General features: G+C 35.6%; 1 protein-coding gene across 3 annotated transcripts in view; it reads left to right on the top strand.

Moving 5' to 3' along the window:
• The window catches only part of CCDC171 (coiled-coil domain containing 171), a 293,932-nt gene that overhangs the window by 190,369 nt on the left and 76,309 nt on the right, over window positions 1–27,254 (top strand). For all 3 annotated transcript variants that reach the window (XM_087869628.1, XM_045780223.2, XM_045780224.2), the window contains 2 exons: window positions 10,211–10,356; window positions 12,618–12,672. In XM_087869628.1, the coding sequence (XP_087725754.1) occupies window positions 10,211–10,356; window positions 12,618–12,672 (201 nt within the window). The remainder of the gene's footprint in view (window positions 1–10,210; window positions 10,357–12,617; window positions 12,673–27,254) is intronic.

Here is a 27,254-nt window from a genome sequence, read left to right as displayed (position 1 = left end):
ACAGTTTTTAGTAGAAATAGAAAATATATGACTAGGATGTTGCATTTATATAGAGTAAATATTTAATATTTACCCTGCTTGAGTAATGTAAACGTGAATTTGATATAATACTCTTTAGCATACTAAGGGAAACTATCTGCTACAAGTCAGTTCTTTTAAAAATTCTTTTAAATCTGGTATATCTAGTATATCACTGAATACTCAAAGCTGAAATCTTATTAAACCTTTGTTAGGTTCCAGCTGAAGATGCAAATGAGCTGTTGCAGTATGGCCACAACGATCTTGTGCACTATTCTGATCGGGGCAGTTACGGTTTGTATATATGATCTCTGAGACCAAGACTGGAGAATGCTGCTCCAGGCCGGGAACCCCACAGTGGCTTCCCATAGCTTTCTGTGACAGTAGTGGGCAAGTACTCAGCCATAGAACCCTTCTTTGAACATAATCTCATACAAAAGCTCATAGAAAACATTAAAACAGGCTGGTTGAAAGAAGGAAGGGAGTTGGGAGTCCGTTAATTCAAGTGTTGCCCCCAAGTTATCTTGATACACTTCTGCAGAATATTGTATAAAAACCATTTGCAAGATTCAAAGTCTAGTTTTCTGGCCACAAGCCTGCATGTACCTTTCTAGTCTTTTCTCCTGCCATTCTCAATGGCATCCTTCAGTCATGCCTTACCTCTTGTATTTCTCGGAACATGCCATTTTATTCTGCTGGGAATGATCTTCACAACATCGAACACTTAGCTTGAAAACCAACTGCTGGGTGCCTGGGTGGCTCAGTCGGTTAAGTGGCTGCCTTCAGCCTGGGTCATGATCCCGGGGTCCTGGGATCGAGTCCTGCATGGGGCTCCCTGCTCAGCAGGGAGTCTGCTTCTCCCTCTCCTTCCCTTCCCCCCTGCTCGTGCTCTCTCTCTCTCTCTCTCTCTCTCAAATAAATAAATAAAATCTTAAAAAAGAAAACCAACTGTTTTCTAAACCTCTTCTCATTTTTCTAGATAGGAAGTCATTTTGTTTTTATGTATTTAGTTCTATCTCACCCTGCCTGGTTTTGAACTCTGGCTCTGTGTAATCTAGGGCAAGTTACTTGAGCTCTGTGCCTCAGTTCCCTCATATGTAAAGTGGGAATAATAGTAATACAGACCTCACAGAATTAATAAGATTAGTACTCAGGAAGTGTTAGCTCTTCTTCTTATTACTATTATTCTTATTAATGGCTTTGGCATGAATGGGCATGATTACAAATGGATACAGTAGAGTCACATCCTCTGTTGAGATTAGGTTTTAGGATCAACATATAAGGCAAAAATCTTACACAATCTAAAGCAACTTTTTTTCTGTAGGGAAATCTAATGGAATATTTGAAGTTATTAGTGGAAAAAGGATTAAGCCATTTTATTTCTTTTCACCCCTTCCAGTCTACCCAATTCAATAAACGGCTCCTATATATCTTTATTCCTTTAAAAAGTCCCTTCAGGATGGCCAAATTAGAGATGACATACTCTAAACAAACCCAGAACAGCCAGGATTTCCTCCATGTTGGAATATGTTGCCATTTCTTTGGTTGGGCACCAAATGCAGTTGGTGTACATTCAGAGGCCAAGTTGAATGGAAAGTACATCTTCTGTACAGGACATACTCTCACTTTTACCTCCTTGCGAGAGTGTTCGCAGTATCAGAGCCACGTGAGGGCGACCAGATGAAACGGAAGGCTTGGTTGTAGTTGGCATTTGCTTTGCACATGTCACCTGTTTTCGTGCCATCTGCAGACAGAGGACCTGGAGTGGCACCGGAACTGCCAGATTTGAACTCTTGCTCTCTCTTTCAATTCCTTTCCCTTTCCCCATCTCCTCTCCTTTATCCCTTTCAGTGTAAGTGTAATGGGATTCTTTTAAGTCAAATGCAATTCTACTCTCACATCTTTGAATAACAAGTATCAGTACTGATGACTAATTCTTCTGTTGCTAAAATATTATAATATAATCTATGTGGTGTCAGTTCTTCAAAGATGGCATTTTTGGATTGAATTAGGCATGTAGATGACTTTTTACACGGTCGCTGACGTCTCTTTCCCAGGTGGGTTTGGCTACCAGTATTGCTATTACAGAGCTTGATATATATTGGGATAGTGTGGAGATCCTGTCATAAATCTTTAAGAAGTTGAGGTTATACTAGGCAGCCACATCTCAAGATCTGTAGGGAAATTTCAAAGCTCTTGTTGCTAACTTATAAAGGAGAGAGAAAGAGAACGCCACTGCTTTTCAAAAGGTTGAAAAAAAGCAGCGGCCTAATATGGTCTTGAAATATATAAAATTCTGAACTGCAGTGGTGTGCTATATAATTCATCCTTACTTTGCAAATATTTATTTTTAAATTTCATTAGTACATTTAATAGATGATGACAGTGATCCTGTTTTCACACAGGGGATCTTAAATTGTGCATGCTTTGATTTTTGACGTAGAAAGTGTGCCATTACATAATACTCAAGTCCTTATTGAAGCTTATTTCAATATAAATAGAAAGCAGCCATTTACATAGATTGAAATACCTTACCTTACTTGAGAAATAGGTGAAGTATTGGTTTTCCATTTCCATAGGGATTTCCCAGTTAGCGGATTTTAGGAAAACTCTGGAGAGATGGTTACTAATGTCATTGTAGTGAAGGATAAAGAGCAAGGATTTAGTGTGCTGTGACTCGGATCACATTTTGTAAACCCGTTCAGTAGTTACATGACCTTGGGAACATTACTTAACTTCTCTGATTCTTGGTTTCATTGTGTATAAAATAGGAATGATAATGTGAACCGTCTCACTGGACTATGAAGAGTCAAATGAGTTAATGTAACAATGAGATGTTTGAATGATGACAGTCATATAGTTCAGTTGCCACTCAAGCTATCCACCCCCCCACCCGGATTTGGGGAAGATAAGTTATAATTGCAAACATTTATTGAACACTTACAGTATGACAGGCGTTGTTTGAGAACAGGCCTAGGGTCTTTATACAAAGGTGGAATGCTCCAGATGGTGCGTGTTAGTGAAGGTGTGGTGTTTAGAACTTCCCCCCTGTGATTATACTTCTAACATTAAGATAGCAATCAGTAGTATAATACTTAACACACAAAAATTCATCCAATGAATAAACTTTCAAGAAAAAACTTGGACTTTGTTTTATTTACATTTATGTCTAAAATAACCTAAGTTTATTTTTCTAAGTTACATTTGACCTTCAGATTCTCTTAAATAATTGATTTTTACTCAGCTGATATTTGATTTACTTTTATTAATATTATTTAATATGTAGCATATTCAAGATAAATAGTCATTTAAATTCTGTAGCACAATGAAAATATTACTGTGAGGGTATTTTAATAATGATATAGGGTTACCTAATCTATTATTCAATTATATCACAGAAAGAATTCTTAAAATTGAAAAATTCTTCCAACAATAATTTCTTTTTATTTAAATGTCAGCAACCCAACTATATGAAGGCCTTTATAAATTATTCATATTTTTTTTTCAAATTCCTCTTAGACAGTAGTTTTAGGTAATTCTCAAGTGATTTGAAAGCAGCATTTAATTCTAAATTATATTTTTTCTACAACCTAATTCATAGCTTGACTCGCTTAAACTATTGCCAGGGAATTAAGCAACTTTCTGGACCTTCACCTGGCTAAGGTTATCATCTGTGTGAAGTTTTGGGGGTAGTCTGTAGCCGATAAGGTCCAACAGAAGAGCCTATGTGTATTCTCTCCCCTTCTATTTCTTAGGGATTAACTGAGGGTACTTAGAGGCCATGTAAGAGCTGATTCTTTTTTTTTTTTTTTAAGGATTCTTATTTATTTATTTGCGAGAGAGCTCAAGAGAGAGCACGAGCAGGGTGAAGGGCAAAGGGAGAAGCAGACTCCCTGCAGAGCAGGAAGCCTGATGTGGGACTCGAACCCAGGATTCTGGGATCATGACCTGAGCCGAAGGCTTAACCAACTGAGCCACCAGGCGCTCAAGAGCTGATTCTATTAGAGCAGCATCATGGTGGTTGTCTCCTGCAGCCGGTTTCTGTTTTATAAGGCCTGTAGTGCAGCGAAATGCATGTTTGTTTTATGTTCTGAGAAAATATTCCTGCCACATTACTGCTTCCATGCCGTGTATCCCAGTAAATCTAGCTACCACTTGTCCGTTCTGTACTTTCCTGAGTGTATTTTCCAGTTGAGAGAGCTCTCGTGATTCTCTTTATTATCCTCCTTTTTTTGTCCTCTGAAATGTGTTTCAATTATTTCTCTCCCACTTTTCCTTATTATTACCTAACCCTTTTAGTCTACCCAGGCTTTGTAGTATCTATGTGAGGTTTAGAACAGCATTCAGTATACTTTGAACACTTGTATGAGGTTCCTTTTCTTTCCGTTATATTTTACTATTGATCACTTTCAGTTAGTTTACTGCGAAGGATTAACTTTTTGCTTTTATATTGATGGGATGTAAGAGGACATTTACAAAGGAATATATGAGAATATGGTACCAACAGCCATAAACCATTATACAACAAAATCTTACAGCATACTTTGAAATTTTAAAGGTGAATTTTCATCGCTCATTTGCTCCATTTTTTGGATAATCATCTACCATATGGCTTATTTATAAAAGTAACTTACTTTATATTTGGTTTGTTAATTTCCTTTTTTCTTTTTCAAGTGTGATAGAAATAGTTATTTAAAAATTATATATATTTACATATATATATATTTAAATGATGATGTAGAAATAAAAGAGAGACTCAGAAGTTGCCACATATAGGTGGGATTTAAAGAAGACTGTAATGACACTAACTGGAGAAGTGTAAGTATTGCATTAATTATGCATATTAAATTTATGTAGCCTTCTTTGGTTTATAGGACACTTTCACATCTATCATCTTATTAGACATGTGAGTTGTAACTAGACTGTCATTTATTCAACCCCCAAAATGGGTGAGGTATTTCATCTTCGCTGCAGCTTATAAATATGTCACTTACCTTCTGTGTAGGATTTTTATTAGAAAATAATAAAAGATAGCATCCCTAAGGAAGATAACTTAAAAATTGCAGAACTTTTAATTCAAACTATCCATCTAAACTACAGAATACTAAGAACCAAAATTTATCCATATTAATTTTGCCACATAGCATCTTTTACTATCGTATATTTATTATAAATTGTCTAGTTGCTTATCTCAGAGATTTTCATGCTTTATTGTGAAATATGGTGTTCTTTAGTTTCAGCCCTAACTTGTATGCCCAGTTGTAAGCTTTAACTTGATACTTTCTGTGGCAGCCAGCCTAGTGTGGTCCACCCAGCAGCTACTCAGTTCTTGATTTATATACTTTTCTAGTTGTTCCATTATTAGAGTAGGGCTGAAGACCATGCTGTTTCCTTTTCCAACCTTAGTTTTAGTGCCCTGAGATGTTGTTCCCAATTTATCACAATCTAGGAATGTTTATTCAAAAATTATAGTTAGCAGTAAAGTTTAAAAATATATGTCACAGATGTTTTTTACCCCTGACGTAGGAAATGTAGCTTCACTCTTTGTAACACTTATGTTGTTGTCTTGCCTTTCATTTTGTATGACTAACTTTTGTACCAAATTGAATAAGCCATTAGCTTTTAGTCTGTAGGAATGTGGATCCATAGATATTTCCCATTAGACAAAAGAAAATCTATAAAAGTGGTATCTCCTGGGGCTCGGTCTTTCTCGCTGGCCTAATGGTCTAAAACACTGCTACACTGTACCCTTATGAGAAAGAGCCATGTGGGATGATTCCCTTAATATCCAGAAACATCAATTGGAGAGTTGTGTACATTCTCTCAGATAACTTTAACTTTTGTACTAGACCGCATTTATTAATCAAATAATCTGATTCATGGAATATGTGTTATAAATTTTATATTTTTGAAACTATTACTGAACAAAATGACAACTTTTGTATATCTTGTATTAGTCTAAAATTCGAGTTTGCTGAGATGGGAGATACTGTATTTAGGCGGCCATGTTGTTGTGACAAGTTTTTTTTTTTTAAAGAACTTCTCCTCCTTGAAACAGACCTCTACTGGTGATGGTTGTTCAACTATGTGAACAAACTAAAGCCCACTAAAGTGTACACTTTAAAAAGGTGAATTATGTGGTAGGTGAGTTCTATCTCCATAAAGCGGTTATTAAAAAAATTTCCACCTCACAAAGTATTTTCATAGGTGCAAGCTAATAGAATTTTAATTTATATTCAAAGTGTTAGCTTTGAATATAAAATTAAACAAAAGTGTTAAAACAAAGTGTTAGCTTTAATAAACATTTAAAACTTTAGAAGTATGAAATCATGTGTGAATTAAAAAATAACTTGTGTTCTTATTGAATAATAATGCAGGTTTATTATGGGAACTTCAGAAAATACAAATAAGAAAAAAGGCATTTAAAAAAAATGGGTGGGTCTTTTAATATTCACATCTGCCATGTCTTCTATCCCTAAGCCTTCCCTATATTTAACTACTTCCTTGGTATCCATACTTTTCTTGCCAGCTTTCATTAGCAATAAATACCTTTTCATGACCACCTTAGGAAAAAAATCCAGATGAAAAAACATCTTCTTATAAGTAGTTTAGTGAAAGCATTGCTCCCCCTCTATCCCCTGTCCCCGGACTGCGAGAGGTGTAAATGGACGTGAGCAGTAACACCGTTATCCAAACATATACAATAGATATATTGCAGAGTAGCTTTGGATATACAGTCAGTTTGGGATTTTGTTGTAAAAATTTGCTTTAAAACATTTTGGTTTTAAGGTGAAAACTCAGAATCTTGGACAGAATGGTGGCATCGATTCTTACCTCGGTAGAATATTATTCTGTCTTTTTAAAAACTCTTGTTATCTCTAACAGCTAAAATTGTTCACAACACAGTTTAAAGATAAATGCAGTATCAGGCTTTGAATTTTTTTTTTTTTGTAAATATTAAGACCTGAGTACAAAATGAGGGCTGTACTGTGGATTAAGTGAAATATCTCAAGGCTGTGCTGTTCTGATAACTGACCCTGAAGTGACCTTTCTCAGACACAATTACAGAGCTGTATGTTTTTCCTTTAATTTCATCAGGGGTTTAATTAGTATACAAATAAAACTTCCCTTATCTTCCTTTCTACCTAATTGGCTTGTCTTCGCTTATATATGAAGTATGTGAAAGTGGGCTGTAATTAGGGTGACCGTGTTAACCTTTTTTCCTCAAATGTACTGTTGCCTAAAGGCCTCAAGGCCTAAAAACAGTGCTTTGGATTATTGCTTTGCAATCACTATGGCTGTCCCATAGGTTTTCTCATGAGCAGAAGGGCTTTGGGTGCTGCGGGTTCCCACTGCTTAACAGGATCTTCATTCTTCTCCCCACTAAATGTTTATTGATTATCTCGCTGTTCCAGGCTCAGCCTCCAACAACTTAATATCAGGTGACAGTCAGGAGAGTTCTCCAAGTAATTAGAGTTGAGCATTGGGGGAACAATTAGGAGCAGAGTTATTAAACTTGATTTATCCTATTCTCTCCTGAACAGTTTCTTGGATATCAGAACATCACACTTTCACAATCTACCCTGGTTGAGAAATTAGTGGCTAACCTGCTGCTTATCATTGTTGCCTTGCTGCCTGGAGGCACACCCTCTTGGTTTCAGTCATTCGGTTGGAAATATTAGAGTCCATAAAGTTTATCGTGGGTTTTAATTAGATAAACCTGGACAGGAGAAAAGAAAAGCTGAACTTAAAGTTTTATAGAAATATATAATGTAGACTATATATTATACATGGTAAAGGCGTAGACGTATATACGTTATGCCCACACGTGTAAACATGTTTTTCCTTCTTCAAAGCTCAGTGTGGAGATTTTTAAAGATTTCTACTTTTGTCATCAAAAACAAAAACAAAAAGGTGACTATTAGGGAAACGACATAATATTGAAGCACTTTTTATGCCTCTGTGTTTTATGCACATCTTTATGAACCTTAGGACCCACTGATGTATGTGGGTTCCATTGTAATGTACCTCAGCTCCTTAGAATGGGGATTCTGTGTCTGTGGGTTATGTCACTATGATTACTATCTCTTCATTTTCGAATAAGGAAGTGTGACCTACGCCGCTTCGTTTATACCACTTTTCGTTCATTTTCTGCCATTTCAGTCTTATAACGGGCTAAATTCAGCTATTGTGAAATGGGGCAAGCTTTAGGAGACTTTGGTGGCTCCCTGCCATTGCCCCTGAGAGAAGAAAATGAAAGCCAGGGGAAAACAAGAAGATTTGGATATATAGTAAAAATTCGGATTCTGTGAGTTACTCGGTCTTTGAAAGGATGTCATAGGATTGCTGAAAAGTCAAGTGTGGTGTTGTGATAATGCCAGGGTCATGGGTTTCTCTCAGACTGGACTAGTGAGCGTCACTCCGGACAAGGCTAGAGGCAACACCCTGATTCCCCCTCACAAGCATCCACTGCTAGTCATGAGAGTTACTGAGCAAGAGAGTTGGAATGGATTGGCACAAGTCCATTATTTCTGTTGGAAGAAGAATTCGAACTTTATGCATAACTGGTAGTGGTTCATTAGTTTTATCTTCATATCTGAAAAATACCATGTTTTGTTAACTGAAAGATGTCAGAAATACCGGCTTTAAAAGGACTCAAATGGATTTTACTTTTTTAAATCGAGAAATCTCATGATACTGCAATGCCTTTAAGTATCTTAACATTGGCACAAAATACCTAGGTTTAGCGTGGCCTTTAACAATCTACTCTTTGTTGTCTTTTTAAAGTTGGTTTGAATCAGTGGCTGTTCTATAATGGGATGTTCTTGATGATCTGTTAACACTGAAGATTAAAATAAAATGTATCTAATAAGTAATCACAGCTTGCTTATTTTTAATTTCTTAAATTTCTGTTTGTCTGGAAGCAGCTCGACTGTTTGAAAAGTGAAATACTGAATTTAAAAACTTTTAACGTTTTAAAATACCTGATTTGACTGCTGATCGCTTTCACTGTACTAGCATTTAGGGTGAATTAATGGTTTTAGTGCCATGCAGGCTGCTTGAGTTTTCTATACTACCTATCGTGAACGCATGAAGAGAATACTGTAGAAAGAATTTTCAACATGAAATTATAGCATTTTGGTTATTCTTTACTGGATATTTGAATCATAGCGGTGGACATTAATGTGTGGCTAAACTCTGAGAAAGAAAGAGAAGATATTCTGTGTATGTAACCAGTTGTTTAGCTCACTGTATAACAAATTTAGTTGAAAAACTATAGACATTTCATAGGCAAAGGAATGAGCAAATTTTTAGTGATAAGGGATCCTACGATCCCATGAAGTCTAGAAAATACTCCTTTAAATTGTGAGGTCTGATTCTGAGACCTTTAGCCCTAAAGTTCCAAAATAGACTTGTGCACTCGCGTCTGAAATTTTTGTGCTGAGGGAATATTTCAGATTAAAGCAAAGAGCAAAATATCAATCAACAGATTTTATACTTCTGTGAGTAGAAAAATAGTTATGAAATGTAAATAATTCGGAATGCAAATATTATTTGTAACTTTCTCTGTTAGATGAAAGGTGTTAATCACGTTTGTGTTGCTATCTTTGACACGGGAGTTACTTAATGGGAAGTAAGTGAGTTTTACTGTGGAGTCCAGTTTGTTCGCTGAGATGCCTGTAGGAACCTGTTTTGGATCTGTTATAAATAAAGTAGTGGTACTTTTCAGTTAGGGATCCCCATTCTCTCGGTGTCCTTATCCACCGTCCCCTCACTCACATGCACACTTTGTCCTTATACCAGTTCTTGTTTTGAACAGACTCTAAATTTCATGTGCTTTCTCCCTTGGAAATCTTTACTTCTTCATCATTCAAAGAAAAGGCAACTTGAGGTTTTTATCATCAGATTTTTTTTTTTTGGTAAGAATAAAATGTATTTGCCTTCCAGTATTTAAAAAAATAAGATAGAGTTGTATTTTTGTAGCTAAACATTTTTCAAAATCTTACCAGAGCTATCATTTCTAATTAGTAAGTATGTAAAATTTTTGCAGAAAATTTGTTAAACCTTGATGTGTAATGACCCAAGTCTGCTTCTCAGTCAGTCTGTATCCTTCTTTGTTTAATAGCCTATGGCATAAATTGAAGTTAATTATCAGGGCTGACAAGTAACTCTGTTTTCTGTCTGCTTGCAGAGTCTCTCCGAGGCAAAGATGGAGCTGAGAAGAAAAGATCAATCTCTGCGTCAGCTCAATAGACATCTCACCCAGCTGGAGCAGGACAAGCGTCGGCTGGAGGAGAACATCCACGATGCAGAGAGTGCCCTCCGCATGGCAGCCAAGTGAGCCCTCGGACCTTGGGGAGATCACTTAAAACAGACAAAAGATCAATTCTTACTTTCATGCTCCGGGTTTTAGCCCTGGATAATACAGTGTTAGAAAACAAAAGTACAGCTGTCTCTCTTTGAAATTCTCTGATATATCCTCAAAAAAGAAAACTCTTAACTCAACATGCTAAATGTATATTTTATTGAGAAACCTCGGGAAAGTATTAAGTTTCTATATAACCTCGAATTACGTGTATTTTGGGCTCTGTTGTAGTGTTACATGTTTGAAACCATGGTTTCATTAATATGAAATGGAATACTCTTTATTTAAAAGTTTTTCATAGTTTCTTCTATCACATATTCCTCATTCCCTTCTGCCCCATTGCCCCCAGATTTTGCTCTGCATATGGTATACTAATATTGCAAGTAATATTTCCATAAAAAATGCTAGTATATAATCAACATGTGTATCATAACATCTTTCTAAGTGCAATAAAAACATATTGATCATGGAAAATTCATTTAATTTTATAGCTGTATATTCTAATATGTTCAATAGAAAAAATATACAGTTTTCAGAGCGGGCAGCTATGTAAATATGTTGAGAGTGTTTTTCCTTTTACCACGTAATCAAGTTGACATACACTGTGAAGTTCAAATTGAACAGTTCTCTCTTGGGTATTTTTATTTGTTCCTCACATCAAATTTCATGGAATACTTTAAGACAGTCCTTTGTACAACAGCATGGCTTAAAGAAAATCTATTTATGGATTAAAGAAACATCTAATTTTAATAAACTTGGTGTTCTCTGAATTTGGAATTCTGAATTCCTATAATTGCAAATATATATATGCTAATATGTGTATTAGCATATGTATATGTATATATGTATATATATACATATACATACATATATATATATATATGTATATATATACATATATATATTACTTAAACATTTTGTTGTGACAATGTAGTCTGTAAGCTAAATCACAGAACAGAGGATATGGCATCTAGGATATCCACAACTTTGCCACTGGTCTTGGGAAATTGCTCACACATAATGCAAAAACGAATTTGCACAATGCCAAAATATTGGCAGGTTTGAGTACCCACCAGTAGGAAAATCATGAAGCTCCGTAATGTTGCATCACCATATTAGGCATATATGATTGTCAGTTTTTAAAAATATGAATTTGACTAAATCGGCTTTTTGTTGTCATTGTTCAGTCTTTTCCTCATGGCAAGTGGAAAGCTTAGCCTAGGTTATTTCTAGTGCATCTTGCAGCTCTGAAAATTCAGAGATGAATGGGAACAAGATTATAGTCTCCAGATTCATATTGTGTCTCCAAAACATGGCTGCTAATTCAGGAATCTGTCCTGTCTATGATCTGCGACCATGGACACATGTTCTTATAACATGAAGGAAAGTTAATTTGAAACATTATTTACAGTTTTCAATTTGTAATTTACCATTGAATTTTGGTCTTCGGTATTTTCATCCAAACTTTTAATTTAGTTTTACTTTTATCAAAGTGTAATTGGCATACAGTATTAGTTTCACGTATGCAACATAGCGATTCAACATTTGTATACATTAAGCAGTGACCACCTTGATAAACCTGGCTACCATCTGTCAACATACAAAATTGTTCTGATGTTAACTATTTTCCCTCTGCTGTACACCCAAAATTTTATTTCGTTATTAAGGCCAAATTCAATCTACAAGGCTGATAGAAGAGACTAGTAACTTTGCCTGTTTCTAGTCAAGGTCATAGAGGGTTTTTGTGCAATTACAACACAAAGAGCCTATGTAGAAAGGAAAATATTATTTTGCATAGTATGGCCATTCAAAATATATCTCCACCACTATGATTTTTTAAATCTCTTTCCTTAGAAATCAAAAGAATGAAAGCTCAGCCTTTCTAGCACATTTTAAACCAATAATGTAATCATGGCTTCTTTTTCTTTCTTTTTCACTCTTTTAAAAATTTCAGTTATTTATTTATTTATTTTTTCATTCCTCTTTTCTTTTTTTAAAACTTTGAAGATATCCTTAAGATTTTTATCGCTCTCTAATTTATGGCTGGCAATATAACTAAAGATAAGAGTTAAATGTGGAAATATACCAGTGAATGTGGTTAGGTTTTGTGCTTTTAGAAGGAGTACAATAATAACCAAACCTTATTTTTCAATAATAGCTGCTTATACAAAATGTGTAACAGTTGTTGTAAGGCTTGGGTTTTACTAATACCTAATTTTAATTTTTTTTCTAGAGACAAAGAGTGTGTTGCTAATCATATGAGAACAGTAGAAAATATGCTTCACAAGGTACTATAATTTTCCTTCAATATAATTCAGTTTGTGTTAAGATGTTGTTTTGCTAGTCATTAATTTTATTAACCTCAAGATACTTTAATTCATTCTGTAACTTTCTTTAAAAGTAAATTAACAAGAAGATCCTTCCAAATGACTAAAAGTTTATATTATACAGTGCTATATTTCATAACTTTCTTTAGAATTCACTTTATGTACTTGATAAAACTATAAAAATAGTGGTTTCTCCCAACTGGTATAATTGCACTTGAGTTATTTGTGGTCTTTGCTGACTGAACCAGAGGTCATTATGATTCTTAACATGTCTCATAATGATAAAATGTTTGACCACACTGTCTAACCTCTTACCACTCTCAAACCTACTATCCTATATATGTATATATAGAGGAGCCATAATGTATTGTATTTGGCAGTACTTTTCAAGTTGTAATTTACCTTCTTATAAGAATGCACTCTTAAACTAGAAATTGAATATATTTAATAATACGCTATTATTTTCAAATTTGGTTACTTCTGTATGATAGGCTTAACATTTAATTTGTAGTGATGAATAGCATTTAAGGATGTTATATTACTAACAACTTAATGTATTAACTGTATATTTTTTTAGCATTCCAAATTCAAAGATATGTTCATTTCATTATTTAAAAGTAGAGAAATGTGATTTATGTGTGTCTATTATTGTCTAATAGATGATTTGTTGGAAATATAATTGCCTAGTACTTTTATGATATATGGAATTCATGAATGAATCATATTTATAATAATTTTGGGCATCAAATTTATTATATAATTTTGGAAATCACTTAAAAATATCCAAAACAAACCCTTTTAAGGGGATATTGAATAAACATTAGCAAACTAATATTTGATACAGTTTAACATTTTAGAAACACTAGGCCTCTGTATTCTTTTGCTTTTTTTTTTAAAGATTTTATTTATTTATTTGACAGAGAGAGAGCAAGAGAGCACAAGCAGGGGGAGCAGCAGAGGGAGAGGGAGGGGGAGAAGCAGGCTCCCCGCTGAGCAGGGAGTCTGATGCAGGACTTGATCCTAGGACCCTGGGATCATGACCTGAGTGGAAGGCAGACGCTTAACCGATTGAACCACCCAGGTGCCCCACTGTGTCCTTTTAGATATTGAAAGTAACTAGCATTATTTCATATCACCAAAAACGCTTTCAAAAAAATCTAATATTCTGAATGCTATGTTTTTAAAGTAGAATTGTTTGAAACTGTGATTTCTTCCCCTCCCCACTTAAAAAAGTTTGGTCAGTTAGTATAGTTTAAACATAGTCACATCAAATCCGTATATGCTAGAAACTTGAAATTTGATTTGTAGGAAAAGAGACTTCTTTGGTTAGATTTTTTTTTTTTTGTACTTGGTGAGCCCTTTGATAGGAGAAATCAATCATGTTGTACGTGTGGCATACCTTTATATACAGTTAATGTTGCCTTGAAATCCAATTGTTTGTTCATCTTCCCAGCTACAGGAAAAAAATGTTGGGTGGCAGCTACCTTGAGGAAGGGACTTTGACATCAGTGAAAAACCATCATCAGTGTGGAATACAGATGTTGTGCCTTATTCTTTCATTATGAGAATGGCAAAATATGTATTTTAAATATAATCAAGACTGACTGCAATAGGACAATTATAATCATATAGTTATTCAGTTGCAGTTCATCTTTCGATTTTTGTGTCATACGTAGAGAAAGATGTCTTTAGAATTGGCCTAGAGCCACTGTAGATTTACTTTTGGTTTATGGCTTTTTTCCCCTTCAGATTTAGTAGTGAATTATTTTGATTAATGTTTCTGGAAACTTCCATTTATATAGTGGTTTCAAAATTACCAATTACTTTTCAAGCTTGATGTGGAAAATTTAGGAAAGGCTAATTGATTGTTGGGCTAATTCTCTTTTCTGTGAAGTTTGGGTGAGAATGAATGGGTGCTACGAAATGACCCAGAGAGTCACTCTGAGCTCTCAGGGAGGTGCTGCCTGCTGGGCCTCATGCCAACTTTTGCAAGTTTATTTTTCTGGCCACCTCAGACTGTCCGGAGGCATTTTGCTATTTTGGAGAAACTGGGCTTAGTACAGAAGGAGGATCTGGGCTCTTTCATGGTAAAAATAGTTGTGGTTACATCTTCAGTCCAGTTTATTGTACGTAGCCAAATAGTATAGCTATTTATATATCTTAAGCACATGTGTTTTCAAGGTTTGCACCATTTATTCTGGAATAAAATTAACTTCTACCTGCTGAATTGAATTTTAATACTAACTTCTGACACAATGATCAAATAGAAAGAACTTGTTCTCATGAAGACATTATTTCTTTTTTTCTTTTTAATGACTTATTTATTTATTTTAGAGAGAGCAAGAGAGAGAGTGTGGTGGGGAGAGACAGAAGAAGAGGGAGAGAGAGTCATAAGCAGACTCCACCTTGAATGTGAAGACCAATGCAGGGCTTGATCTCACCTGAGGTCATGACCTGAGCTGAAACCCAGAGTCAGAAGCTTAACTGACTGTGCCACCCAGGTGCCCCTGGACATTATTTCTTTTCTTGCATCTTAAAGAATCTAAACATTTGAATAACTTAAATGTTTGTTTTTTGGAAAAGCAATTACATTTTATTGATATTAGTTAATTTTTAAAAATTTGAGTATAGTTGACATACAATGCTACATTAGTGTCAGGTGTACAACACAGTGATTTGACAAGTCTATATGTAATGCTATGCTCACCACAAGTGTAGCTACCATCTGTCACTCTATAATGCTATTACAATTTTATTGACTATATTCCCTATGCTGTGCCTTTTATTCTTGTGACTTATTCATTCCATAACTGGAAGCCTGTGTTTCTCACTCCCCTTCATTGCTTGCCACTTTAATTCAACGTAGTACTAGAAGTCTTAGCCACAGCAATCAGGCATGAAAAATAGAGGCATCCATATTGGTTGAAGTTAAAAGAAGAAGTTAAACTATCACTATTTGCAAATGACATGATACTATACATAGAGAATCATTAAAACCACCAAAAAACTACTAGAATAAATGAATTCAATAAAGTTGTAGGATACAAAATTAATACCCAATCAGTTGCATTTCTATAAACCAATAATGAAATAGCAGAAAGAGAATTTAAGAAAAGAACACCATTTACACTTGCACCAAAAAGAGTAAAATACCTAGGAGTAGACTTAATCAAAGAGATAAAAGACCTGTACTCTGAAAACTATGAAACACTGTTGAAAGAAACTGAAGGTGACACAAACAAATGGAAAGGTATTTCATTCTCATTGATTGAAAGAATTGATACTCTTAAAATGTCCATATTACCTAAAGCAATCTGTAAGTCCAATGCTGTCCCTATCAAAATACCAACAACATTTTTCACAAAATTAGAACAAATAATACTGAAATTTGTATGGAACCACTAAAGACCCCAAATAGTGGAAGCAATCTTGAGAAAGAAAAATAAAGCTGGAGGTATCACAATTCCAGATTTCAAGATATATTTGTTAATCTTTAAACTTGATACATTACCTTCAACTTTTCAAATCCTGAAATTGTATTCTATAGAGCAGTTGACTGGATATTATTTTTTAATTCCCATTTGGGACCGATACTATTATTTAATAAAGAAGGCCAGTCATTTTCATCTAAAAGCATATACCTCATTTCAGAGAAACAGATGTTTTATTTTAATTATATGTAAATATATGTATGTATATATTATGACTTTTTAATGTAGGTCAGAAGTTAACTTTTTTATTAAGAATTTTTTTGGGTTAATTTCAGGTTATTGAAGTTAAGAAAAATAACAAGAGAAAACAAAATCATAATTTTCCATGAGGTGCACTTTTTTTATACACATGCCTCTTTATTCAGTTGAATTCTCAACTGTTTTGAAAAAACCAGAACTATTGAACTTTAAAAAAAAAATCACCATTTTAACCATTTTAAAGTGTACAATTCAGTGGCTTTCAGTGCATTTACAGTGCTATGCCACCATCATAACTATGTTTTCAGAATATTTTTATCACGTCAAAGAGAAACCCAGGAGCCATTAAGCAGTCACTCCTATACCCTCCTATTCCATTCTGTGGGTTTTCTTTTTACTTTCTCAATAACGTCCTTTGATGGACAAAAGTTTTTTTAACTTTGATGAAGTCCATTTTTTTTTCTTTTGTTGATCATGGTTTTGGTTTTATAACTAAGAATACATTGCCAAATCCCAGGTCATGAAGACATCCCCAATGTTTTCTCCAAAGAGTTTTATAGTGCTAACTCTTATATTAAGGTTTTGGTCCACATTGAGCTAATTTTTGTATATGGTATAATTCAAAGACTGAATTTCATTCTTTTACATGGCTACCCAGTTATCCCAGCACGATTTTTAAGTATTTTCCAGAGATTTTATTTTTTTATTTGAGAGAGGGAGAGAGAGAGAGAGAGCACACACGCACAAGCAGGGAGTGGGAGGTGGGAAGGGGCAGAGGGAGAAGCACACTCCCTGCTGAGGAGGGAGCCCAACTCAGGGCTCAATCCCAGGACGCTGAGATCATGACCTGAGCCTAAGTCAGATGCTCAACCTACTGAGCCATCCAGGTGCCCCATCCTGGCACCATTTACTAAAAAGACTCTTCTTTCGCCCATTCGGTACCTGTGTTGAAAATCTGTTGACTATATGTGTTTGGTTTTGTTTACGGACTCTCAGTTCTGTTTCATTGATCGATATGTTGTCTGTCCTCATATCAGTACCACACTGTTTTGATTACTGCAGCTTTATAGTCAGTTTTGAAATTAAGAATTTTAAGTCTTCCAACTTAAGGTTTTTCTTTTTCAAGATTTTTTTTTGACTTTTCAAGGTTCCTTATAATTACATATGAATTTTAGGATCAGTTACATATGGTTTAAGAATATGAAGAAGAAGGCAATTTCCATCTTAATATTAAGAATTAAGAAGATAGTATTTCCATTTTAATATTAAGTCTTGTAATCCATGGCATAGGATGTCTTTCCATTTATTTAGATCTTCTGTAATATTTTTCAACAACTTTTGTGGTTTCCAGTGTACAAGTTTTACACTTTCTTGCTTAAATTTATTCCTGAGTATTTTATTCTTTGTGATGCTATTATAAATGAAATTATTTTCTAAATTTCGTTTCTTGGTTCTTAATTTCTAACATTTAGAAATATGACTGATTTTTATATGTTGCTTTTATATCCTGCAACTTTGCTGAATATTTTAGCTCCAATAATTTCTTTTGAGGATTCTTTAGGATTTCCTATATATAAGATCATGTCATTTACAAATAAAGATAGTTTCACTTCTTTCTTTCTGGTTTGGATGCCTTGGTTTTTGTGGCTATTGTTGTTGTTTTCTTCTTTTTTGTTTTATTTTTAATTTTTTGGTCTAATTGCCTGGCTAGTACTTCCAGTCCTAGCAATGAGATGACAACAGATATCTTTGCATTCTTCCTAATCTTAGGGGGAAATCTTTTGGTCTTGCACCATTAAGTATGTTAGGAGCATGTCCTTTATCAGATTGAGTAAGTCTTTCCTGTTCCTAGTTTTTTGAATTTTTCTTATCATGAAAGGTTATTGGGTTTTGTCAAATGCTCTTTCCATATCATATGGAATGAGCTTTTTTTTTTCAATTTTCATTCTAGTAATGTTGTGTACTACATAGATTCATTTATGTATGTTGAGCCATCCTTGCATTCCTGTTATACATACCACTAGGTTATCATGTATAATTGCTTGAATATGTTGCTAGATTCAGTTTGCTAGTTTTGTTTGTTTGTTTGTTTGTTTTTTGTTTTTGTTTTTTGAGGATTTCGTGTCTGTGTTCATAAGGGATATTGGTCTAGAGTTTTCTTGTGATATCTTTGGCTTTGGTATCAGAGTAATACTGGCTTCATAGAATGAGTTAGCAAGTGTCCCTGGCACTTCAGTTTTTTGGGGGAGAGTTTGAGAAGGATTGGTGTTAATTCTTTAAACATTTGGTAAAATTTACCAGTGAAGCTATCTGGTTCTGGGGTTTTTTTTGTTGGAAGTTTTTTTTACTTATTTATTAATTATTTTTCCTTGTAATAGATATTATTCAGATTTTCTGCTTCCTTTTAAGTCCATTTTGGTGATTTATATGTTTCCAGGAATTTGCTTAGTTCATCTAGGTTACCTAATTTGTTGACATAAATTGTTTATTTTCTTAGTATATATATATTTTTTATTTCTGTAAGGTCATTAGTAGAGCCCTCACATTTATTTCTGATTATAGTAATTAATTAATTAATCTTTTTTTTTTTCTTGGCAAGTCCAGTTATGGTTTGTCAATGTTGTTGATCTTTCCAGGGAACCAAATTTGGATTTCTTAATGTGCTCTGTTATTTTCCTATTCTCTATTATCTCTCCTCCAATCTTTATTATTTTCTTTCTTTTGTTTCTTCGGGCTTAGTTTGCTCTTCTTTTTCTGTGTTCGTCAGGTAGAAGGTTAGATTATTGATTTGAGATCTTTCTTCTTTTTTAATGTAGGCATTTGCAGCTAAAAATTTCTGTGTGAGCACTGCTTTCACAGAAGACTGTTTTCGTATGTTATGTTTTTGTTTTCATCCGTCTCAAAGTATTTTCTAATATCCCTGTGATTTCATCTTTGGCCTACTCATTGTTTAAGAGTGTGTTGTTTTATTTCCAAAATATTTGGGCATTTTCCAGATATCTTTTGCAATGGCATTCTAATGTAATTCTGTAGGGTTTGAATAGCTACTTTGTTTGATTTCAATTCTTTTAAACTTAAATTTTGCAATATGGTCCAGAATATGTTCTGTCTTGGTGAATGTTACATGTACATTTAAAAAGAATGTGTATTCTGCAGTCGCTGTGTAGAATAGTCTATAGATATCTATTATGTTGGTTTACACTGTTGTTCAAGTCTTCTAGTTCCTTGGATATCTTTTGTGTAGTTCTATACATTAATGAAGTGAGATTTTGAAGTCTTCAACTATTATCATTGAACTATTTCTCTGTTCAATTTTCTCAGAGTTGTCTTTTAAATTATATAGCAAAAAAAGAGGAGTTACAAATAAAAAATACACTATTGCTGACTTTTATATATACTTGTGCAGTTTCCTTTACTGGTGATCTTTATTTCTTCATGTGAATTTAAGTTACTGTCTGTAGTCCTTTCATTTCAGGCTGAAGGACTCCCCTAGGGCATTTTTCCTAGGGCAAGTCTAGTGGTAATGACCACCCTCAGCTTTTGTTTATCTTGGAATGGCCTAATTTTTTCTTCCTTTTTTTTTTTTAAAGATTTTATTTATTTATTTTTGAGATAGAGAGGAGAGAGAGTGAGTGGGGGGAGGAGCAGAGGGAGAGGGACAAGCAGACTCCATGCTGAGCATGGAGCCTGATGTGGGGCTCGATCCCACAACCCTGAGATCATGACTTAAGCCAAAATCAAGAGTTGGACACTTAACTGAGTGAGCCACCCAGGCGCCCCTTTCCTTCATTTTTGAAGAATATTTTTGTTGAATATAAAATTCTTGGTTGACAGTTTTTTTCCCCCTTTAAGCGGTTTGAATATGTCAACTCCAAAATTTCTATTTGGTTCCTTTTTATGCTCTCTTATCTCTTTATTTATATTTTCTATTTTGGAAGATATTGTTTTCATGGTTTCCTTTAGTTATTTGTATGCAGTTTCCTTTAGCGCTTTAAGCATATTTAAAATAATTGATTTAAGGTCATTGTGTGGTAAATCCAATGTTCAGGCTTCTTGAGTTCCTATTAGTTTCTGTTTTTCTTATGTATGGGCCATACTTTCTTATCTTTTTGCATACTTCATAACTTTTTGTTGAAAAGTGGGTAATTTGAATAGTACAATGTGGCAACTCTGGAAATCAGATTCTCCGCCATCCCTGGTGTTGTTTGTTGCTGCTAATTCTAGTGGTTATTGTTTGTTTGGTGACTCTTCTGAACTAATTTTTTCAGTTTGTGTTCTTCTTTAGAAAATATTTATTATTGAAGCATAGTTGACACACAATGTTATATTAGTCTCAAGTATATAACATAGTGATTTGACAATTCCGTACATTACTCAGTGCTCACCATGATAAGTGGTCTGTCACCATAAAACAGTATTACAATATTATTGACCATATTCCCCATGCTGTACTTTTCATTTCCATGTAAAGTCTGTATTTGTCAGGTATGGCCACTGAAATCTCTGTTCTGTTAACTTCATCATCTGCTAGTGTTTCAACAGAGATTTGCTTAAATGCTGAGATTCAGGTGTTTTTTTTCTTGTTTAAATTTTTGCTTGGTTGCTGTAAACTTTCAGTTAGTTTCTAGAGTTCTGAAAAAGTTGATTCTGACAAGTTCTGTCAGGGTATTCATTTTTTTTTAAGATTTTATTTATTTATGTGAGAGAGAGCAAGTGAGAGAGCACAAACGGGGAGAGCAGCAGGCAGAGGGAAAGGAAGAAGCAGGACCCCCGCTGAGCAGAGAGCCTGCCACAGGGCTCAATCCTGGGACCCAGAGATCATGACCTGAGCTGAGGGCAGATGCTTAACTGACTTAGCCACCCAGGTGCCTCACTGTATTCATTGTTTTTGTGGAGGGACTGGTTTTTGAAGTTCCTTATTCCACCATTTTTGCTAACATCATTCCCTAAAGTCATACACTTTTATTTTCCTAATGAATTTACCAGTAGGTTTCTAATATTACTAGTAATATGGACTCTCAGGAATTGATTTTTTTTCTTTAAATTAAGAGGTTCTACAAACATGCTTTAGTATTTCTATTGTGAGAAAAAAAGGAAAAGTACAATAATTATATTAGAATATAATTCTATATTAGAATATAGAGTTATATTAGAATAACTTTCAGGATAGGGTAGTGACTGGATGTATAGGATAATATCTGAATTATTTAGGGTTAGGTATGAGAAAATTAAGTATTTTTTGGGTGCTAACCAAGTACTTAACAGAGAGACGTCTTGGTTTGTTGTAGCTATGGGTGAAAGTAAGTAAATTTAGGTAAAATTGGAATGTAGAGAAGAACGAAATTTTTTTGTAGTCATTTTTTGTTATTGTTGAGTTAGCAGAATGGCTGGATTCTTGAGGCTTTTAGGGATTGCTTGAGTCCTACAAGTTTGGAAGGGTTAACTATCGCATTTCCTGTGTATGATTGTAGTGTATTATGAACTTTAAAGGTACATCTGAACATTGAGTGAGAAGTCTTAGCTGCCTTTTCAGGAAAATGTCTAAAGGATAAAACAAGAACTCACAATCCAGAAGCCTCAAAAGACTCTAGAGGACCTTGCATCTCTAAACCCTATAAATTTATCAGGCTGAATGATACTGGACAATAAGTCACAGTAGTTTTTGCTGATACCCTTTGAGATTCGTTTCTACAGTAAAATTACTTAAAACTTATCCAATATTTAATATAAATAGTTGAGTTCCGCAAATGCTTTTAAAGTGTATATTATATGCCAGAATTTGTACCAGTCTTTGGAGAAACAAACAACCAACCAAAAAATATATAGAGAGAGAGAGCAAGTCCCAACATATATATATATCAAAATCCCTCTCTCTCTCTATATATATATAGAGAGAGAGAGCATAGTTCATATATATATATATAGCATAGTCCTTTCCCTCAAGGCAGAGGCACAGTTAATTTCAGTATACCATGGTAAATATGCATCCATAAGATACAGTTCCACATCCATGGAGATGCAGTTATTCATCTATGAGGCATACTTAGAAAACTCACAGGTTGGCTGGAGGTTTCTTAGAAGAGAATTAATGCCTGGATGGGGCTTTGAAGTATGAAGAAAGATGGGAAAGGCGTTCCAGCAGAGAGGATAGCGTGTGCGAGGAAGGGCACGGAGGCTTGAATAGCCAGACATCCTCACTTCAGCAGGAAGTGCAAGGAGAGTGCAAGAGAGGAGGCTGAATGAGGCACTCGGAAGCCAAGTCATCGAAGTTGTTTTTCTTTTTTGGCCATATGAAGGCCCTTGGATCTTTATCATGGAGGCAGTGGGAGCAAGCTGAGTTTAAGCTAGGGACTGATATGGTCAGATTTCCGTACAGAATTTGGGCTTCAGAGGGCATATCTGCAGACCGGATATCGTGAGTAATGAAGGCGGTTTTAAGAGCCAGGGGTCTGTAGACTTGATGAAAGCAGGAGAAAGTTTGGACCAGGGTAGTGATGATAGGTGGTGTTAGAGGAAAGGATGTGAAACTTATTTAGTAAAATGGCAAACAAGGATGAGAAGGGCGGGGGAGGATGACAACTCCCAGGATGGGGCAGTGTGATTGACTGATTGACTGATGTTGGGAATACAAGAAGAGGAGCAGGCTTTTTTTTTTTTTTTGGTAGGGAGAAGAAGGGAGACAATGATGAGTTTTGTTTTGGAAATACCCACGTTTGAGGTAATGTGGAGTGATCAGCGGGATATGTGAGTCTGGACCTTAGGGAAAAAGTCAGGCTAAAGATAAAGGTTTGAGATTGATTAACGTAATACTCCCTGGCAAAGGAAGAAGGCAGTGCAGCAATTGACAGGAGAAACAAGACATTATAGATAAATGGGAGGCTAGCAAATGCATTTTGAGAGATTAATTATGCCACTAGAGTTTGGAGTCCTTGAGGGATGGAATTCTGTCTCCTTAATTTTTATATCCTCAGCATCTATCACAGTGCCTGGTACCCAGTAGGCACTTAATGAATGTTTGTTGAATGAGTCAAATTCTACCATCACCCAGTCCCTAAACAAAGCTGAAGGCATCTCTAGATTTCAATGGAAGTCTTGCTGATATTTCTTTGTTTATTTGATTGCTAAAAATAGCATGTGTATTTATTTTGCCTAATCAAGAGCTAGAGGAGAAAGCCTAAATTTGATTATAAGAATGTCTCTAGGAAAGAGAGGTATGCTAGCGAGGAATTTACAGGGTGTAATAGTCCTGTTGCAACCTGTTTTTAGCTGGTTCAACTCCTGTGAAGTAGAAAGATGAGAACTTTCGTTGGAGTGGATTGTGGAATAGATTAGAATCAAACAGAATCTGACAGGTGAAGACACTGTCTTGCCAAATCTTTAAATATGATTTTATAATCTTAAAGATGGTTAACCCAAATATTTGCTAATACATAGTTATCTTTTGATTTTTAGTTTTCAGTATATTTATAAGGATAGAAACACCACAGAATAGCTTTTAATTTATAGAGCTGACAGTATTTTAAGAGTTGAAATATGATTTAATGCCTCTGAAAACCCAATTGTAGTGACTTCTTAATGACTGTCTAAATGTTACTTGTGGTCTTTGAACTCCTCTGCATTCTTAGTTTCTGGATCCCGGTTCTGAAGATCAGCTGTGCGGGACATACAGGTGTTAGCACAGCTGGCTTGCTGATGACAACTCTGTCCATATAGCTGTCTTGTGTGTCATCATTCATACTGTTCAGTGTCATTCTGACCTAGCCAAGCTAAAAATGGTACTCCAGCTCAAGAGGGATTTAAAAACCTTGACAAACGAAAGATAAGACACTACAGAATGTCATGTACGTGTGCTTAACAGGTTTTAGCCTAAACACATCTAAATAGCTAATTTCAGTTGTGCCTTGGCCTTTATCCTTTGAAATAATTTACCCTAGGAAAGAAAATATCTCTGTGTGGAGGACTGTTAACAATTCATAAACACATTTCTCTATTCTCAAGTATGGGTTTTGTGTTAGTTTAAAGAGCTCAAGGTCACAGTAATCTATTTGTGGGGTGCATTCTATGGTATGTAACCTACACCATGGATTTATCATGCTGCCTAGTGCCTTTATAAACTGCCCATGATCAAATCACCCTATCCTCCAGCCCGATAATTTGATTTGAGGGTTCAGTTTTTCAGATCCTTAATTGGGATGTAGCCAGCTTGATAATTTGATTCAAGAGATCCATTTTCTAGGTCCGTAATTGGGATGTAACTATTAATGCGTGGGGTGGTGGTGGTGGATTTGCCCTCTTTTTCTGGTGACAGCATCTGGCAGTCATTGGAGTGTTCTGGCTCTGCTCCAGAGTTGTAGGTTAAGTTGAATAACCTGCCAGCAAGAGAAGGCTAGTTTCTCCCTTCCTTCTTTTCAAATGATGAGTGCCTGTGTTTGCTGCAACGTCAGTGGACTGCCCGCTTCTGCTGAGCGCCAGGGTCTCCTTCCCATGGGTGTAGAGCACAGCAGGAACTGTTGGTGTATCCTGGGACATCATAGCTTGGGAATCTTCCGTGTGAGATGGTGACACTGTGTAAGGATGATTGCTGCACAGGTAACTTGTCTCTCAGGGTAGCAATGTGGTGTGTGTGTGTGTGTGTGTGTGTGTGTGTGTGTGTGTGGCAGGCCATGGGAGAAAGAAAGCAGGAATGAATGAGAATGCCCACAGGTCCAGGGAAACTACTGAGGAAAATAAGGATGTTTGAATAATATAGTCTCCATTGCTTCTCACAAAACTACTTTTATGAAACATACACATTTTTGCTAAGATTGCCAGACAAGGCACCAAGGCAATTAAAAAAAAAATAGTGTTGTTGTTTAGGTAGGGAAATGGAAGAATTACCAAAATCCTAAGCCATTTCCCCAAGCATTAACTGTTGATTGTAGCTATTAAGAGGCATTAGGATTTGGTGCTAAGAGCGCTGGACTCGCATCCTCAGATTAGGGATGGTAATGACTGTTTCTCAAGGTGGATGGCAGCATCAAGGGAGGCAGTGTGAAGAGTGCTCTGAAAAGCATAAAGTACTTCTGGAAGTACCAGTGGTACTACTAATAGAAATATGACTCTATCCATTTCATTAATTAAATAGTTAAGGAAGAAGTAACAGAGGAAAATATCCATTCAGATCCGTGAATCTGTTGTGTTGACAAGCTTGAAGCCCTACTTCTCTCAGTAGGCACATACCAGAGTCCTGGAGCTGCTAATGATCTTTTTTATCATATTCTCTCTTTCTCTGGCCTTTTAGAATTTGTGAGTTTGGAATGACATTCTTATTTGATCACATACTTCCTACGAGCCTCTGTATGCAGAGCGTTTTTCTTGCTACCAGTGTTATTACAGAGTTAACTCTGGCTGATGCCCTTCTCTGTCTATTTACAGAAGGCTCTCCAGTATGCCTATTCTACCTGTTTAACCAAATTTTATGTTGATGAGGTACTAGAGTACGTGCCAGGAAAGTTAGACCCAGTCACGTTGTATAGCAGACTACATACAACTCGAAAATATATCAGGAGATAGTGCACTTATCTTATGAAACACTTGAAACAAAGAAGCCAGAAAGTGTCTGTGAAATGCAACCCTGTGTTACTGATAGAAGGTTGACCCGCTAGAAATTGTGCAGCTATTCTCTGGTGAGATGTGGTTATTTAAAAAACTTGACAGATGGTAAAAAATATTGTCTTTCCTTCTATACCTTTAAGGCAGAGGATGGCCAGCATTTTCTGTAAAGGGTCAGATAGTAAATATTTTAGGCTTTGTGGACCATATGGTCTCTGTCTCAACTATTCAACTCTGTCACGGTAGCAGGAAAGCAGCCAAAGACAATCGGTAAATGAATGGGTGTCATGTGTTCCAATAAAACTTTATTTACAATAACAGGTGGTGGGCTGGATTCGGTTCCCAGGCTGTAGTGTGCCAAATACACACTGCTCTCTAGTGTGGAGGTTGAAAAATAGTGTGCAAGCTGCTTTAGGGTAGGATGAAAAAGAGAATAAAGAGAGAAGGGAAAGCCATGAGGAAGCAGTGGTGGTGGAAAGCAGGGCAGAGGAGAGCGTGGGACAGGAGACAGGGAAGTGGAAACAAAGTAGAACATGTACGGGGAGTGATAAGAAAGGAGGTTACAGGAAACGCTGTAGAGGTCTCTGCCTGATGACACTGTCTGTGGTCAGAAGGGTTATTTTGAAGCCACGGATGCCATACTTAGATCAGTAATAAAATCTTCGCTAGATCAAGGGTATGATGTGAAATCCTAATTATCACTTACTTTTCCTAGACGTTTAAGATTCAGGCACTGTATATATCTTTTTATATGATAAGAGTACTTGAATTTCTATCTACAATCCTATTACTTCTTCCTTAGTGTCCTGGTGGTAAAAACACAGCTAGTGCCACGTTTTGTGTGTGTGTGTGTGTGTGTGTGTGTGTGTGTGTGTGTGTGTGTGTTTTAATTTGGAACATTAGGTCCAGAGGCATTTATAGATGTGCGTGATACAATATACACGTTCATGTTTTGAGAGTTGAGTTTTTCCGAAAATGACTAATGTAATCTCATAGTTGATATGTCCACCAGGAATAGCTTTTTTTGTATTATGGTGGGAGTACCAAAAATTAGAAAATAGATTGGCGGCCTGTGAGTAAAGGCCAATCAGAAGAATAGGAACATGGGTCTTCTGAATCATTTCCGTCTGGAACTCGAGTGTGAAGATAAAATAAATATGTATTTCCTACCAATGTTTTGACTTCTTAGAAAGTTTCATTTATTTTTCTCTATCCACCTCTTGTTTCTCTTGTGTCTTATGGCATATCTGTTAGAAATATGTG

Source organism: Ursus americanus, chromosome 18 (genome assembly GCF_024610735.1).
Source record: "Ursus americanus isolate L20-20 chromosome 18, mUrsAme1.1.p, whole genome shotgun sequence".
In the NCBI taxonomy this organism is placed as follows: domain Eukaryota; kingdom Metazoa; phylum Chordata; class Mammalia; order Carnivora; family Ursidae; genus Ursus; species Ursus americanus.
The sequence above is the reverse complement of the archived record's forward strand: the minus strand, read 5'-3'. Positions and strand labels throughout refer to the sequence as shown.